The 17,836-nt window shown below is 40.4% G+C and overlaps 1 protein-coding gene across 2 annotated transcripts in view; it reads left to right on the top strand.

Moving 5' to 3' along the window:
• SPOCK3 (SPARC (osteonectin), cwcv and kazal like domains proteoglycan 3) overlaps window positions 1–17,836 on the top strand; it is a 132,409-nt gene that overhangs the window by 42,659 nt on the left and 71,914 nt on the right. The window contains exons 3-4 of one of the 2 annotated variants that reach the window (XM_082237245.1): window positions 1,598–1,643; window positions 13,629–13,743. In XM_082237245.1, coding sequence (XP_082093371.1) covers window positions 1,598–1,643; window positions 13,629–13,743 — 161 coding nt within the window. Of the gene's footprint in view, window positions 1–1,597; window positions 1,644–13,628; window positions 13,744–17,836 lie in introns of those variants that run through there. The other variant, XM_082237246.1, reaches the window with a different exon arrangement.

Raw genomic sequence — 17,836 nt, 5'->3', positions numbered from 1 at the left:
ACTATTTTTGCCTCATTTTAGCCGATAATGACTTAAAAAGCCGCTGCCCCCAAGTTTTTAACAGTCTGTGAGTAGTTTCTTGATGGAACAGAATATACTGCATATTTCTCACTCAAAGAAAAACATGTATTTGAGCATATTGGAAATAAGCAGATCAGGCCAATATTGACATTGGTAGTTCCAAGCAGAGTTTTTCTTAGATAAAATTGTTGGGGGGTGGGAACACACTACTGCAAACCTTTCTTCATAGCCAGCTGCTTGCATATTGCATAATTCTATGTTTATTTTATTAATAGCTTTTTGGAGTAAATCATTGAAAACAGGAAGAAAAATGTGAGCATCACTTCCATCTATTTCATATTCTATGTTATCAACTGTCACTTCACACAAATTATAGCTGTTAATTCTAAACAGTCAGCACACATGCTTATAAAAATTAACGTTGGCACAACGTAGCTTTGGCTTCAGACATTTTTTGTCACAACAAGAAAAGTGTAAATCCATAATCACTGCTAAAACAACTCAAAATATCAAACATCTGTGGACATATTTTTCAGTGGAGCTTATAAGTGAGGTACGAAGCACTCCTCTCTAAACTGGTAGCCTTCCTTGTGTGTAACATGAGACACTTTGGCACTTCTTGCAAGTATAAAAATCATGCCTTTATTGAGATACTTCCTTTTTTAGTAAAACAATAAGAGTCTAATCAGGGTTGATAAAATAAAAAAGTATGCTGTAACTGACCGTATCATTTTTAATTTTTTTAAAAAAATCACGGTTCACTGCTGCATGAGCAAGATTTTTTGTAATGACATTCATTGCAGAGATGACACATTTGCCTTTCCTTGGTCTCTGCAGTGGCAGTTCTGGGAGTGCCTGCTGATGTCCCAAACAAGTTGCTTTGTTTCTAGATTGAACCAGGATTTGATCAACTCTTTAGGTCAGCTAGATAGAGTGGTGTTTTAGACTGATCATCTAAGGCAGAGGTCAGCAAAATTTTTCAGGAGGGGGCCGGTTCACTGTCCCTCAGACCTTGTGAGGGTCCGGACCCACCCTCTCTCAAAAGCACCCCCCCTCCCAAAAGCACCCCACCGCCACTCACGCCACCACCTCCTTGTCTTTGGCAGGTCCTCTGTCTCGGCGGGGTGCAGAGGCCATGCTGCTGGCCTGGGCGGCATCTGGACTTACTGAGCGGGCAGCAAGGTCTGCAAGGTTCGTTTCCCCTTCAAAATATAGTCCGCCCCTTACGAGGTCTGAGGGACAGTGGACCCGGCCCCCTGCTGGAAAAGTTTGCTGACCCCTGCTAAGCATTATGGCTGAATGGAGGTCTGTCAACCCAAGCAGTTTTTCATCAGATTTGTGGATTGGCTGTTAGTTACTTTTAGTTCTTCATTAGCAAAGTTCTTTCTATTCCCTGCAATTGGTATGCCAGTATGATAATTATATCTTTTTCTTGTTTGTGTTCCTTTTTGCTGCGTGCCCTTTGCAGGAAGTCGAGGTTTGTATATTCCTTCTGTATTTCTGTTCTTTTTCTTTCTGCATGTATTTATACTTCTTTCTGCATAATAAACATACACTTTCTTTTTTTCTGCTGCAGGATGATTATTTTCGCACATGGAGTCCAGCCAGACCTTTTGATCAAGGTAAGAAATAATCCTTATATCAATAATATGTAAAGTGTGTGTGTGTGTGTGTGTGTGTGTGTGTGTGTAAGTAAAGAATGTGGTATTTTATTTTTCTCTTTGGGGTATGTGCCAATTATTCCCTCTCCCTTTTGAAAAGTGAATTAAAATCAATTCAAGTATAAAAATATAACTGCCAGGTGACGTCACAGTTAGGGTTAAAAACTAGCTTGAGCTCATAACTTCATTTCTTTAGAGTACTCTACTTAGGGTATCTAAGGAATAGTCACTGAAGTCTGCTTCATACACAGTATTTTTCCAACCCGGGTATTGTAGAAAAGCTCAAGGTACATGGTTACATATAAGGACCACATATGAATCTGTTTTACCACATACATCATGCATTTCTGCCAACTTCATTTTATGATCTACCAACAATTTTTACTTCATCCCTTATAAGGAAAACATGGGTGAAATGGACAGGGCAAGCGTACCAAATTGGAATGTATTTAATACGGGTCAAAAGATTTGTAACATTTAAGGCATGGGAAAAGAAAAAAGGAAGGGACTTTAGGTAGGTGAAAAAAGATTTTGAATTGGGGCTATGCCACCTTCTTCCAAGTCCCAATCATTTTCATGTTCAGTTGAGGCTTTATCAGAGCGTCTTCCTAGCAGCTCCTCTTGGGGTTACTTCCAAGCTTTTGGCTGCAGGAGGCCACAGAGCACAGACCTTAGTCTATAGCAACTCTTACCTGCCTGATTTCCTTCGTATGTTTTGGATTGTAACTTTCAACAGTAACAGTTGGGTATGGTCAATTAGCAGGGGTTACTGGTTTCAATAAAACAATATATTTGCACATAATCTGGTATATTCTGGATGATTTGAATGACCACTCACATCGTCCCTGTCTATGGAATACACTGGAGAATTGTAGTTCAGAAATCTAGAGGGCACTACATTGGGGAAGGCTGGTCCATACAATCATGGCCATCCCCACAGGTGGCAGATTTCAGATGCTGCTACATAGAAATGTGCATGGGAGGGCTTGTAACATTATGTAACCCGTTGTATGTTGTTGCTGTAATAAAGCTCATCTCATATTTGCTTAAACTTTCTTTCAATATAATGGTGTGGGATGATGTAAAAGAGAAGTTAAGTCGGTTAAAGTTTCTTTATAAAGCCCTTAAACGGCTTTGTGACTTCCCTTTGTGGTTTAATAATCCCATGATGTTATTCCCCAAGTTTACTAAGACTAGCAATTCTCTGTTTTCATAAATGATGGCAATCGTAGAAAAGATCTGTGAAGAAACTTCATATGTATGGACTCCACTCCCATTTTTCTAAATAAGATTGGATTTTTTGGGGTTTCCAGGTGTTAAAAATACATGATCTATGATCTTGGTGATGAGGGGCAAAATGTGATTGGTATAGTCAAGCTTGAATGGGAGACTATATATTTGAATCTTGAATAGCTGCTGAGAGATTTTGGTTGGATAATTGTTCAACATTGTATGTGCTAGAGGAATATATTATGGTCTTAAGGGTGGTTCTTGTTTGCTTGCTAACATGCTTGTAGCAAAATTTTTTATTCCAAATTTTGCATTCGATTGAATGCATTTATTTCTCAACTGCAGTGTCAGACTGAGTTTCCATTTTTAATACCACATGGTGTTCATTTGTACTGCCATAAGATGGTTTAGGGTGAGATGAGGAAGCTGGAATTCTGTTTCTTGAGCTAGTAGTTTCTTGGCAGATCATTTGGGAGATTCTGTAGATGTACAGAAGATAATTTTTTTAAATATTTAAAATGCCATATTTGCACCTTTTTTTGGCTTGCTGCTGCCAAATGCCATTCAACTGACAATTTAAGGGGGACATAGATCCTCTCCTAACAGTCATACAACAATTTTTTCCAACTCTCCTAACCACTGTTTGTCCATAGTTAATAATAATAACAACAACAATCTTAGAAAATAAACCATTTCATGTTGTCCTATTTAACATAATAATGAAAAAAAAACGTTAAAGTGATGGTATGAAGCTATTCTCCCCACCACCACTGCAGGTGAACTTTGTATTGCGTCTTGTTTTAACTATGATGATTCTTTGAGAACGTTTTATATGGCCACCTATATTTCTTTTATACTAAAAATGTGTTGCCCCCTTCCAACCCTCACCCTGCCTTCCCAAGGCACTGGGTAAGCTAGGTGCAGGGCTTTGGGAAGGAAGTGCAAGGGCTCTGGCAGAGTCCTAGAGCCCTATTCATCTCCTTTCCAAAGCCAGGCAAGTACTGACTAGGCTTTAGAGAAGGAGGCAGGCAGACATGTTCTCAGCTCAGCACCCTGTGTGGGGGAACAAGTCTCGCTGCCCTAAATCCACCTCTGATTGTAGCAGTCTCACGGTGCAGGAAATTGTTTGAGAGTGTTGGTATACTCATTCCATAGGCTGTGCACACAGGGAAGCTTGTCTCTTGCACTGCTGTACTGTGTTGAAGCTGATAATCAACTCTGAAGCCAAAAGTATATTGTGTCTATCATGAAAATCAGCATGTATTTTTTGTCATATATGTCCTTTCCACATGAAATTGGCAGAATAGGTTCTGGGCTAAGCATCTACAGACGTTAGTAACTAGCATTGTAAACTTTTCCTGGGCGGGGGAAGCGGTTTAACCCTAGCCACCTAGTCTTTCCAATGGGGTAGAATTGATTGGAAAAGCTGTATAAGTAAGCACACCACTAAATTAAAAGGCACCCACCAAACACCATTTGACAATTCACAACACGTGTTTGAGGACTACCTGGAATGTAGAGTTGTGGAAGACCGGCATAAAAGGGATAGATACATAGATGTATATTTCAGTGCTTGACCCCACATGTCATGAAAAAGTTAGAGACGCTAAGTTAGTAACATATATTTATTGAATTTAGATAGTGGTGGAACTTTTTTTTTTAAAAAAAAAAATTCCTTGAAGACTGAAGATGAAAATAATTGAATCCAGGAGCTCTCCGTAGACCGTTCTTGGTACTTATGAACCTAACCAGCTGAACAAAATTAGATTTTAGGAGATTGACGACTTCAACAAATTTACACAATGTGTTTATAGAAATATCATTTTATTTACTTTTCACATGGGATCCAGATGTTCTTTTGGTTTCCATTCTCAGAATGGTAGTGTGGACAGAGTAGCTGAAACACCTTTTTATACACACACACACACACACACACACACACAATTGTTATTTCCGCTCTGCATGTAACATCATGTAAGTGGCATCTGATGGATGTTGCATCAAGTCCAAAGTCAACAGAGGCCTTAAACAGACTTTCATTTGATTGCTGGAAAACCTTCCAACAAGATAGCTTACGTTTATTAGCAAAACAACTAGTGGTATCACAGTTGGCAAAAGATATGAAAACCAGGTTGTGTGTGTACCCTGTAACTCTTTACTCATCATAAATAGGATGAAGAGGACCTTCCCTTTTCCTCTTACTGGGGCCACCAATGCAGGATGTTGATGGTCATAGTATGGGTCTCATTGAGGTAATAGTACCAAAACATCTGATTCAGGGAAGTGAATGTTGACTAAGGAAGCACCTTGTAAAGTTGCATCAATTGCGCGAACCATCAGTTTTAGCATCAGCTTTTGCTATCAGCTGCTTCTTGTGTTCTCTCTTGGTGGATCAGTTGACAATGAGTAGCTGCCACTGTTGTTCACCGTGTTCCAACCAAAAGTCATCTTTTGTCAAACTTGTCAGAGATGTTGTGTGCCAAGTATACTGTTAAACTCTGCTTTTGTCTGCATGTTTGACAGCAACATTTTTGTGAGACATTTCTGATCTCTGTGCTGCATGCAGTTGCCATATAGCCAGACATTTGGTCCGGGTGACACTTCGGCAATGCTGGAAGGCCCTATCTATCAACCAGAACTTCATTATAGGAACCATAATGGGACTGTAATTGCTGCTTAAGGAAATGCTTGGCAAATTCCTGACATGCATGTATGAATGGCGGCTGATCAAAGCTTTGCAGCAATTCAATACTGTTGTAAACTGAAACCAGCATTTGTTACAGAACTTGTGCATTAGTACCTGCTAGTCCACCCACATGAAATTGCAAAAAGGTCACTTATTTGTTGAGATAAGAAGCCCACCATCAGCTTTGACATGCACATTTCTTATGAAATTAACTTGAAGAAGCCATTCATAAATTAACCTGGAATATTCTGGGCATCTTTCCACCTCCATACATTTAGATTATTATTTTTTTGTTACTGCCTATATAAAGCTAATGCAATAAGTGGCAAATGCAGTATAAATTCAGACTGTTAGATGGGTAAAAATGCAAAAGCCAATGAATGATGTGAATTCTTCTTTATGTAGAGGTTTATATTAATATTTAACCACCATTATTTCTAATATTTCTAATATTTAACCATTAGAATAAAAGTTGTTTCACATTCTGTATGGCTACTATTTTCCTAATTCTGCACCGTAACAAAAAAGTATAGCATTCGTTTAGGCAGTGGAGTTTGTTCGTTAACCAGTTTTATGTGAGTGATGTTTGTGAGCTGGAAGGCATTGTTGGTTATGCACTATTTTTCAATATATAGTCATAGAAGATGGGTGAAACATATTTAGATCGATTTTTCTTGTTCATGTGACCATATGTGCAAAATATATTACCCCGGTTTACTCTTAGAAGGTAGAGGCTTTCAAAGCTTAGCGGGAGTGCTATAGTGAATAAAATTACAATACAAAGTCACTGAAGTAATTTCTGAGGTATGGACTCTCCTTTCCTTTGCTCAAGAGAAATACCCCGGAGGATCAGTGAACTATTTTCATGTAACAGATAAGATATGAAATGACATTTCCATGGAGGATGGGTACCCTGCAGGTATTGTTGTGTTAGTAGATACCATTTATAATGCTTTTCATCGGCCACTCTAATCCATAGCACTTGGCTTTTACAGTATATATACTGTTATCTAGGCATTCAACCAAAAATAGGAATGAGGCAATTTCAGTCTCTTGTATGTTATGCTTTCGTGAGCTATTCCTGCTTTTATCAGTTCACTTATGATATAATTCCAGTGCCTACAGATTTGCATTAAAGGTTGCATACACGTTAAGTTCAGTATTCTGTTTGTACCTATTTAATTTTGTGTTCTTACTATATATAATAAAATTAACATACGCTGTGCTAAAAGTACACTTGTGTTTGATGATTAAGATGTATGTTTCTAGAGTGAAATGAGCATCGCTCAGCGGTAGAGCTCATGTTTTGCATACCAAAGTTTCCAGATTCATTCCCCACTATGCCTAGGTAGGATGGGGAAGGTTGAGTGGAACTCTGGAAAGCTGCTGCTACTCAGTGTATATAATATTGAATTAGATGGATCAAAGGTCTGAGTTAGTATAAGGCAGTTTCCTATGTTTCCCAAGGGAAAGGCATGCTTTATGATCTGGTATGGATATCTCATAGATCTCATAGAATCATAGTTGGAAGGGTACCTGGGGATCATCTAGTCCAACCCCCTACAATGCATGAATATGCAGCTGTCCCTTATAGAGATCGAACCTGCAACCATGGCATTGTCAGCACCACACTTTAACCAACTGAGCTATCTCTAAAATGAAGAATTTCTAAAGATACAGTTCATTTTAGTGGTGGTGATGGTAGATCAAAACATTTCTGTGTAATTGTTAAATGTGCTGGTGCTTTTTTCAGCATATACCTGTGTAGCACATCCAGCCTCCTCAAGTGTGGTTGTTTAAAATTAATTTATATGCTTAAGACATTCAATAATTTGATGTGTCTTTCAAGTCAACTTTGTTACCTTTCTAAGCTTACCTATTTAGTTGTTTTTACTAGAAGCTCTGTGAACTTCCTACTTGTATGTAAGTTAAGCTGTGTTTGGGAAGTTGTAGCTTGTTTCAGTAAAGCTGTAGTAGAGTTAATGTAGGACACAGATTTCCCTCTCCCTCTCCCCCCAGCCACATTTTCAAGTTCTGGTGACTTTTTATTATTACTAAAGCAATTAAGTGATTTGCAAGATAAAGATTTATTATTATTTATTGGAAAATCAGAGAAATTATTTTCAGTTGTCCTATTCCATATACTAGCTTGCTTATTTATTATTAATAATAATAATAATAATAATAATAATAATAATAATAATAATAAAATATATAGATAAATAGCATAATCTTAATGTGGAAATGAATAAATCTCCATACAACTAGGAAAGTTACAAGTCATGGACTGGTTTGACTGACCGACTCTTAGCTGTTCTTGATTGATTTCCATTTCTAATATATAACAAATCTTAATAACATGTGTTGTGTTGTGGTTTAAGCTTCCTTTTTCTTGTTGTTCTAGAAGACAAACCAGTTGCTAACTTAGCTGCTATTAGGAAAGTGCACTTACTAGCTAGCAGGTAGACCATTTCTTCTTATTATGACACTGAAATTAGGTAATTCTGCAATGTATCCTGCACCACAAGAACCATATTATCTTCACCCTTCTATCTTGTAAAATATAGTCTTTACATGTTTGAATGATCTTGATAATCAACACTCTGCTGCATTGACTATGTTCATTTCATTAAGTGCTGCCAGACACTCAAAGATTCCTACTAAAGTTTCTCATAGTGAATTATGATCAGTGTCTAAAGCACCATCAAATCATAACATGCACAGTTTCAGAAGCTGCACCATAATTAAAATTCTTCTAGGGCTGCTTCACACTACTAAAGATTCAGCTAGATTGGTAAAGAAAAAGTGTTTTATATGCATTGTATATTCATTATAACACTAGATGGCGCTGTGGAGTTCCATTTTTGCCAACGTGATTTCTCATACAGTGGTACCTCGGGTTAAGTACTTAATTTGTTCCAGAGGTCTGTACTTAACCGGAAACTGCTCTTAACCTGAAGACCACTTTAGCTAATGGGGCCTCCCACTGCCGACGTGCCGCGAGAGCACAATTTCTGTTCTCATCCTGAAGCAAAGTTCTTAACCTGAAGCACTATTTCTGGGTTAGCGGAGTCTGTAACCTGAAATGTATGTAACCCGAGGTACCACTGTACAAAGTTTAACAACGCTTTTTCCTGAAACACTTCTTTGATGTGTCTAGATCCAGCCTAAATTTATCTGCATGAATATGTAAATACTTCGAAGAAGCTTATTGAAAGATGTATTCAGATAAATATTAAGCTGCTGCAGATCTGTAAATACTGGCATGTCTCCAGAGACCAGTTGGGTCTTCCTAGAGTTTCTAGAGTTTGCTGAGAGAGAGAGAGAGAGAGAGAGAGAGAGCGCATGCATGGAAGCTGTAGTTGCTGCACAATTTCCTGGAAGAAAAAACATCAAAACAGATTCATTTGTCTGCAAATATGCTTGTTAAAGAATAGAATATGAGTCAAGCGGCAAAGTATTCCTGAACACTTTGGTAAAGTTTCTCACTTCTAGTTAAAATTAAATATAGGGGAATGCATGTACAAATACAAACACACCATCTCTACTTTGAACAAATGAAGTGCTTATGGAAATAAGATTTCTAGTGGAACAAGCAGTAGACTGGTTCAGATTATGCTGCAACCCATGTGTAGAAGCTAAACATCATAAGTAGGTTGGGTTGTGTCCTGTTCAACAAGCAGGATTTCATTTCCACTGGCCCTGTGGACATTAACTACCGTATTTTTCGCCCCATAGGACGCACCGCCCCATAAGACGCACCTGTGTTTTTTTTTTTTGGGGGGGGGGGTAAATAAAGAAAAAAAATTATTTCCCCCCCCCCAGGCATGGGGCTGGCGCGGGTGAGGCCCGAGCTTGCCCCAACCCCAGCCCCCAGAACAGGCTGTTGCCTGCAAGCCTCGTGCGCCCGGCAGGACCTCCCACCAGGTGCGGGAGGCTTGCAGACACCTTCCCAAACACGGGGCATCCTCCATAGGGCTCCCTGTGCTTCGGGATGCAGGCTGCCACCCCAAGCCTCGTGCGCCCAGCAGGACCTCCCACCGGGCGCGGGAGGCTTGCGAACACCTTCCCGAAGCACGGGGTGTCCTCCGGAGGGCACCCCGCGCTTCGGGATGCAGGTTGCCGCCCCAAACCTCACACGCCCGGCAGAACCTTCCGCCAGGCACGGGAGGCCTACGGACACCTTCCCGAAGCACGGGGCGTCCTCCGGAGGGTGCCCCATGCTCTGGGCTGCAGGCTGCTGCCCGCAAGCCTTGCAAACCCGCGGGAACTCCCCCGGGCTTGCAAGGCTTGCGGATAGCTTCCTGAAGCCTGGAGAGCGAGAGGAGCGCACCGATGCCTCTCACTCTCCAGGCTTCATTTTTGGAGGGGAAAAAGTGCGTCCTATAGGGCGAAAAATACGGTAGTTGCATACAGAGTGTAACACCGCTAGATCTGAAGCACACCGTAGTACCACAAACCTTATGCATTAATGACTAGTATATGTTGTTTAGTTGTTTAGTCGTGTCCGACTCTTCGTGACCCCATGGACCAGAGCACGCCAGGCACTTCTGTCCTCCACTGCCTCCCGCAGTTTGATCAAACTCATGCTGGTAGCTTCAAGAACACCATCCAACCATCTCATTCTCTGTCGTCCCCTTCTCCTTGTGCCCTCCATCTTTCCCAACATCAGGGTCTTTTCCAGGGAGTCTTCTCTTCTCATGAGGTGGCCAAAGTATTGGAGCCTCAGCTTCACGATCTGTCCTTCCAGTGAGCGCTCAGGGCTGATCCCAAATTCTTTCCTCAAGTTGTGCTCTTTCTGGGGTAGTTTGTCCACTGTTGGTCCCCACCCTTCTCCCAGCTCTCACCCATGGCTCCTAGAAGCTCTCAGCATTTGACAGCCAGCAGCCATACCCTGTGAAATAGCTTCAACTGGCTGGCTAAACCAGCTAAGGATAGCCGATGGGTCTCAAACCTTCAGTAAGTTAGGGACTTCCTCTGCAATACAGGCTCCTGTACATTGAGTAGATGAGACCAATGTTGGGTCCAATGGTCAAGAAGGTGGTTTCTGCATGTGCTGTAGACAGAGAGAGATAAGAGGCAGATGGGCTCATTAACCTGGGAGAGTAGCCCATCTAGGAGAAGGTCCTCAGACCCTGGTGGCTTACAGCTATACACATTTGTGAGAGAGAATCCATACCCACCATAATCCATGTCAAAATCATGGCACAGTAGAACTTTTCTTGCTCATAATCCCCATCAGCTGGCGCCCCTCTGATAACATTGATAGCCTGATCTTTCATGAATTTGTCCAATCCCCACTTCAAAGATGGCCATGTTGATGGTCACACATTCTGATCAAAGTTCTGTAGTTTAACTGTGCGAAGAACTAGTTCCTTTTATCTGTCTTAAATCTATGAAAGCTTGACTAGATGACCCCAGTATAATAAAAGATGGAGATGAACTACTGTCTATCCACATTCAACACACAATGCATGCTTTTATATGCTTCTCCCATATTCCCCCACCCCTTACTTTGTTTTTGTGACAGGGACTAGGAAATTTATGGCCTTTAACATAAATTGGGTTTAGAAGCCAGTGTAGATGGACCAGTATACATAATTTTCTTCTATGCGTTCTTCTTCATTCAGTCATGGGTGTCTGTATGAGCTGAAGCTTTAAGTCAGTTCTCAGGGGTAGCCCCACACAAATTAAATACTAGTATACTTTTGCTTAAAACTGTCAAGTCTTTGCCCCAGCTGTAGTCCTTTGATGTATTCAATAGGTGGAGAGGGCTGCAGGGGCGGTGAAGAAAGATAAAAAGGCTATGTCTCATGTGGTGATGGCGATCGAAGCGTCGCAACTCCCTCATTGATGGCTTACGTACTTGTCATCAAATTTGGTCCACTTTGACTAGAATACATCTATTCTATCTTTGAATAAAAACTGCTTTAGTTCTACTATAGAAAAGAGATTGCACTTGCACTGTAAGGTGATCATACGGCAACCCAACCAGTCACTTGTCACCGCAGTCACTTCCTGTTTTTAGTTGAACAAATGGCATTCATGTTCAAAACATTGCCTCCTATTGAAACTGATATCTGCCCATATGATATTATCAAAGCATTGTATACACAGCAAATGGATCACTGAGTATTCTCAGGTTATATAGGCATGAAATCGTACTGATTTTCAATCTTTCACATAGGTTCTCAGGTACTGTTACACTTTTGTAAATGTCCATTCTATATTTATTGAAAGGCAGAGTATTGCTAGAATCTATAAAACACTGGGAATGTCCCCGTTTTTTTTTTTTATTATTTTGAAAATCATATTGTGACAGTGTTTTATCTAGTGAATAAAGTCTTTGTTGTCACACATTTCTGGAGGTGTGAGAAACACAATACAGAGTGAAATAGCCCAGGGCTTCTAAATCTGACAGCTATCTGAGAAAATGTTTGTAATGTTGTTGTTTTTACTTGAATTTAATACAGCCCTGATGCAGTGATTTCTCAGTTGAGTTCAAAGGAATGAAAGCCAAAGCTTATTCAGTGTTTTGTTTCTGTGTAAAACAAAGAACTTCTGACTTTTTTTACTCAATATTTTCTGATTTCCCATTGACCTTGTTTGCATGCCAAGGTAAACTACCATAACTGGCTTACCGTGAATGCAGATTTTTTAAAAAAAATTATTATTATTATTATTATTATCATTATCATCATCATCATCATCTAAACTGCCAGTTCATCCAATGATCACAGGATGATGTACAATATAAAAAGACAAAAATATATGCTGTAGTGACAAAACAGTATTCCACCCCCTGTTTAAAAGGTCACATAATATTTAATTAGCCAAAGGCATGGGAAAAGAAAAATGTATTTTCCTGGAGCCTAAAGATATGTAACAATGGCACCAGGCAAGTCTCCCTGGGGAGAGCATTCCCTCCCTGGAGAGCCACAGCAGAAAATACACATTCTCATGTTGCCTCAGATGATGAGTGTGAGGTCTGAGTGGCTTCATATGGGGAGAGGTGATCCAGGAAGTATTGTAGTCCTGAGCCACTTAAGGATTTTAAGTCAAAACCAGCATTTTGAATTGGGCCCCAAAATTAATTGGCAGCCAGTGCAGTTTGGCCAGGATTGGTGTTAAGTGCTGAAACTGTATTGCCCTGGTGAGCAACCTGTATAACAGAAGCCCCATGTATAACATATTGCAGTAATCTAACCTAAAGGTTATCAGAGCATAGACAAGTTAGGCTATCCATGTCCAGATAGGAGTACAGCTGGGCCACCAGCCAAAGCTAATGGAAGACACACTATGCCAACGAGGCCACCTGAGCCTTTTAAACCCTATGCAGAGAATACTTCTCAACCCACAAAGTGCCACTTGATTCAATCAGATGTTTGAATTTAGAAATTACTGCATTCTAAGGTTATGCATCCCATAATGTGGTAAATCTCACTATATTATGTTGCTTTTAACACAAGTTAGAACAAGGTGGTACAAGTTAGTCCCTGTCTTTTTGAGTTTCTGTCTACTGATAATTTATGCAACCAATTCAAATGTTGATCTTCACATGGTGAAAAATGTGCCCATATACAAGTAGTGCTCCCATCCAATCAAGTTTCTATCCTTGGCAGTCAACAGGTGATGCAAGTGTCAGATGTGATAGCTATGTTTATCACGTGAAAAACAAGTTCCTATGAATCTGTTCCCATGGAAGTTTACGTACTACCTGGGCATCAAAGCAATGACAACAAAGACCAAACTAGAAACCTTAACAGCAAGAAATTAGGATGCAGTTGATTGAGCACACAATCAGCCATACATAGGTGTTATTGTGTGTGCTTGTGTGCTAGACTACACCTTTTATTATAATGCAGGTTTCTTTTTAAAAAAAGTACTGGTTTAATGTAACATGAAATGCATTTAAGAGCCCCCAATAAGGCATTTATAACTCTACAGTTTGCAACAATTGAGTTGGCTTATAATTACTGTACATCTGTAGAAAAGGATTATTTAAAAAATATTCTCCTAATTGTTTTTAGCTTTAGACCCAGCTAAAGATCCATGCTTAAAGATGAAATGTAGTCGTCATAAGGTATGCGTTGCTCAAGACCAACACACAGCTGTTTGCATTAGCCACCGGAGACTTACGCACAGGTAAATATCTCCATATTATTGATTAGTTAACAGTAACAAGGTCTGTAACTATGGAATTTTGCTAACTGCTGCATTTTCATCACATCTCATAGCTGAGGTAAAAATATGTGACAGTGTATATATTCGTGAACTTTCTATGTATAAAGAATCCTTCATGAGCTACAGATCTTAAAAAACTTACTTTGTTATAATGCTGGGGTAAACTGTAGTTAAGCAATGGTGTGTGCATCATCATTTTACTACTCCCTTTCTGGAGCAGGAAAACAAACCATAGAATGCTGTTACATTTGAACCAGTACTTTGGTTTGATACTCCCAAGCAAACCATGATCAGAAGCTAGGAACAAACAAATCTGCTTAACTGTGGTTGGTGGGCAGCATTGCTTCTGAACATGGCCAGTGAATTGCTGTCAAAATGGCCATATTTATGCCAATTATATACCAAGCAGTTCCAAAGTAACTGTCCCTGTCCCAAAAATGCACTTCTGAAAGCGATGCTCCCCCCTTTTTTATTTGCATGCAAACATGCATCTGCGTGCATGAATGCACACATTCCTCTGTAGAAAGTCCAAAGTTTCATGTGGTGGTCTGTTCTGAAAAGTGTACAGGCATATTTCTGAACTGGTCAGACTGTTAATGGTTTAATTTATATTATCATTTCATACAATAGAAAGTGTTAATTGTATCATCAATAGTACAGCTGTTATTCTGTCCTCTGGGGAGTAGCAAAAAATAAAATAAAAAATAAGGAGTACCACACTATGTGGGCGTAAACAAACACAGGGAATTCCTTATTCACATCTCATTTCCAAGGATTTTGTGAAAACAGCAGTGGGCAGGCAGGGTAATCTGAACTGTCATATCTCTCCCAAGATTGTTGGGACAGCTATTCTACCACCACTTGGTACTTACTGTCTTATTCTGATGAATGTTGCCTAGGAGCAAAACAGTGAAAAATCTGACCTGTTGTTGCCTCCCTCCATGCTGCCTAGAGTGAGAAAGATAGCTCAGACAGGTGGTAGTGAGGTATCAAACACAGTTGTCCATGTTCCTCCTGTGGGAATTCCTCCTGATCTTAGTGTGTGTTCCAAAGTGTGTGTTACTCTGAGGGCTCCCTTATTATGTAACAGGTGAGAGCCACCTCAGTGTCGGGATACCATGCAGTAAAATCCTGGGTATATAGGGAGTATTTCATCTTAAGAAGATTAATTGTGGATGGTTGGGGAGAGGAGGAAATACAACAATTGAGTAAAAAAAAGATGAACGCTGTTTATTCATTGTTCCACAGCAAAGCACTAAAGCATATCAGTTTGTCAATTAATCATGCATAATTCAAATAAGCATTTTAATCATTGTTGTTTTTTCTTTATAATTCTGGACACTATGTTCATGTAATGGTGTTTCCTTGCTGTTCAGCCTAGTATACCTACTGAGCAGATTGATAATACGTATAACAGCAAAAGTTGTGAGATGTCAAGTGTAGTTGCATAGCTACTGGAGTTTCTAAAGCTGTGCATTGCATATTGGAGAGAGGACCAGATGCCATTTTTCTACCAGATTCTCTTGAAAAACAGGGTTATACTTGAGGCCACAGAGATGTCTATCAAGTTATGTTAATGGTTCCATTGTTGTTCATAGTAACAATTATGCATTTAAATGTATTCTTGTATTCTGTTGCTTTTCATTTGATAGATTTCCCTCCAGTAATGCAGCTGTTCTATCAAAAATAAAACAACAACAAAAACTCCTTTCAATTTAAGGGAGCACATTTTCTTGCCAAATTCTGAAGTTTATGCTATCATTGGTGGCTGGTATGGTACAGTTCTCAAAATAGATAGTTTTAATTGAGTGCACCTGCACTGCTTAGGAAAGCATACCTTTTTATAATTTTTCCTTACTTCACAAAAATATAGCTTGTGTTGATAAATCAAAGATTTAATAGAATTAAGCACAATTGGTCATCAGGAATCTTTATTCCTAATAAACAGACACCTGGACCATTCAGTACTAAATAGATTGAAATGAGTAAGAGGCAGAACATAGTTTTCCTTATATGGAATGCAAAGTCATGGGACTCTATTGTAGGCCAGTGCACCTGTAACATGTAAGGTGGAAGACATCCCTGTTAGGTTGTTGACATCACTGTTAGATTGCAACAATGGTAGATGGGCGGGGCAGAGCGGGAGAGCTCAGCTATCATGTGCCATTAATATTAAATACTGCATATCGATTAGTGCTTGCCTCTTTTCCAGAAGGGATTTAGGGCAGATGAATTTGGGTGTCAACACACTTGTGCCTTGTGACCCTGCATCTGAATACTTCTGAGGTAGAGCACTTTAAGCATTTGATTGCATTGGCTGATATATTTTTCGAAAATGTATGGCTTGAGTGTTGAAATACTTTGTTTCTTAGGATGGAGTTACAGTTGTAATGTGCTATTTGTGATGTAATTTTAAGGTGAAATACAAACACACAAATACATGTTTTTGAATATGATTATACCAGAGGTTTTCAACCTTTTTGAGTCCATGGCTTCCTTGACCAACTACATTATTTCTGCGGCTCCCCTTTGGAAACACAATCCAAAGCCTCAGAAGCCAATTTATGTCAGCTCGTGATTGCAGCCAGCAGTCATTCACCCCTTTTAGAACACCCTCCCATGTGGAGTGATCCTTCAGCCTCCTCTCCCCTCTCCTTGTGAGTCCTCCGCATAGCTGCCCCGGTCTCTGAGCCTTCTCCCCTCACCCCAAAGAGAGGTGCCTTCTCGAGCCGTCTCACAGGGGCCTGGGAAGAGGATTCCCCCGGTCTTAGTGGCCCAATAGAGACTGGCTGAAGGTGAATGTGTGGCCACCATCTTACTCGCCTTCGGAGGCAGCAGGTGGCAGCAGCAGGCGCCACTGTGTCTACATGGTGGAAAGATTCCCCTTTGGCGCCAGACACTCAGCTCCCAGGCAGGCATTGCACTTAGCAAGCACAAGTAAGGCCAGTGTAGTGCCTGCCTGCCTGCCTGCCTGCCTGGCCTCCCAATTGTTGATCCATTCCCAACAGCAAGGGATGGCTGATTGACTGGATGGGCTCCCTCACCCATCTGCTTGCCACCTCAGCTCCTGGCAAGCAGCACCCCCTGGCCATCCCCAGAGGCACCATTCAGCTGGAGAGGTTGTAGCTGAGCAAGCCTTTAGGAGCCAGAGGTGCAAGAGGGCATCAGAAGAGGGAGGGAAGGAAAGAGGGATGGAGGTCAGTGTTGCCCGCGGCACCCTTGACCATCATTCAAGTCACCCCAGAGTGCCATGGCACACTAGTTGAAAACCACTGGCTTATACTCATCAGGCTTTCATTTATTTTTTAGTTTGATTAGAGATTTTGACAATCTGTGTGCTTTTGCACATACCTGTGAAATATTATGAAATAATAATAATAATAATAATAATAAAATTTATTATTATTTATACCCCACCCATCTGGCTGGGTTTCCCCAGCCACTCTGGGTGGCTTCCAACAAAATATTAAAATACAATAGTCTATTAAACATTAAAAGCTTCCCTAAACAGGGCTGCCTTCAGATGTCTTCTAAAAGTCTGGTAGTTGTTTTTCTCTTTGACATCTGGTGGGAGGGTGTTCTACAGGGCAGGTGCCACTAATGAGAAGGCCCTCTGCCCTGTAACTTGGCTTCTCTCAGCGAGGGAGCCACCAGAAGGCCCTTGGCACTGGACCTCAGTGTCTGGGCAGAACGATGGGGGTGGAGACGCTCTTTCAGGTATACTGGACCAAGGCTATTAAGGGCTTTAAAAGTCATCACCAACACTTTGAATTGTGCTTGGAAACGTACTGGGAGCCAATGTAGCAATGCAATGTATTTAGCAATGCAAGGCTGAGCAATGAAGTTCAGCTTTGGTTAATCCTTTCATGATATTTAACGGGTAGATTTTAGAGAATCCTATCACAGGTTAGGTTTCTTCCCATTGACAAGTACTACTTCAAAGAACAGGCCATTATGTTTTATTTGCAGTCATCATGTGAATAGCACCATTATCTGTAGCCACCTATAATCTCATATCAACACAAACTGAATTGCTTCTTGTTGCAAAAATATT

Source organism: Podarcis vaucheri (genome assembly GCF_965113315.1).
Source record: "Podarcis vaucheri genome assembly, chromosome: 9".
In the NCBI taxonomy this organism is placed as follows: Eukaryota; Metazoa; Chordata; class Lepidosauria; order Squamata; family Lacertidae; genus Podarcis; species Podarcis vaucheri.
This window is presented reverse-complemented; position numbering and strand designations above follow the sequence as displayed.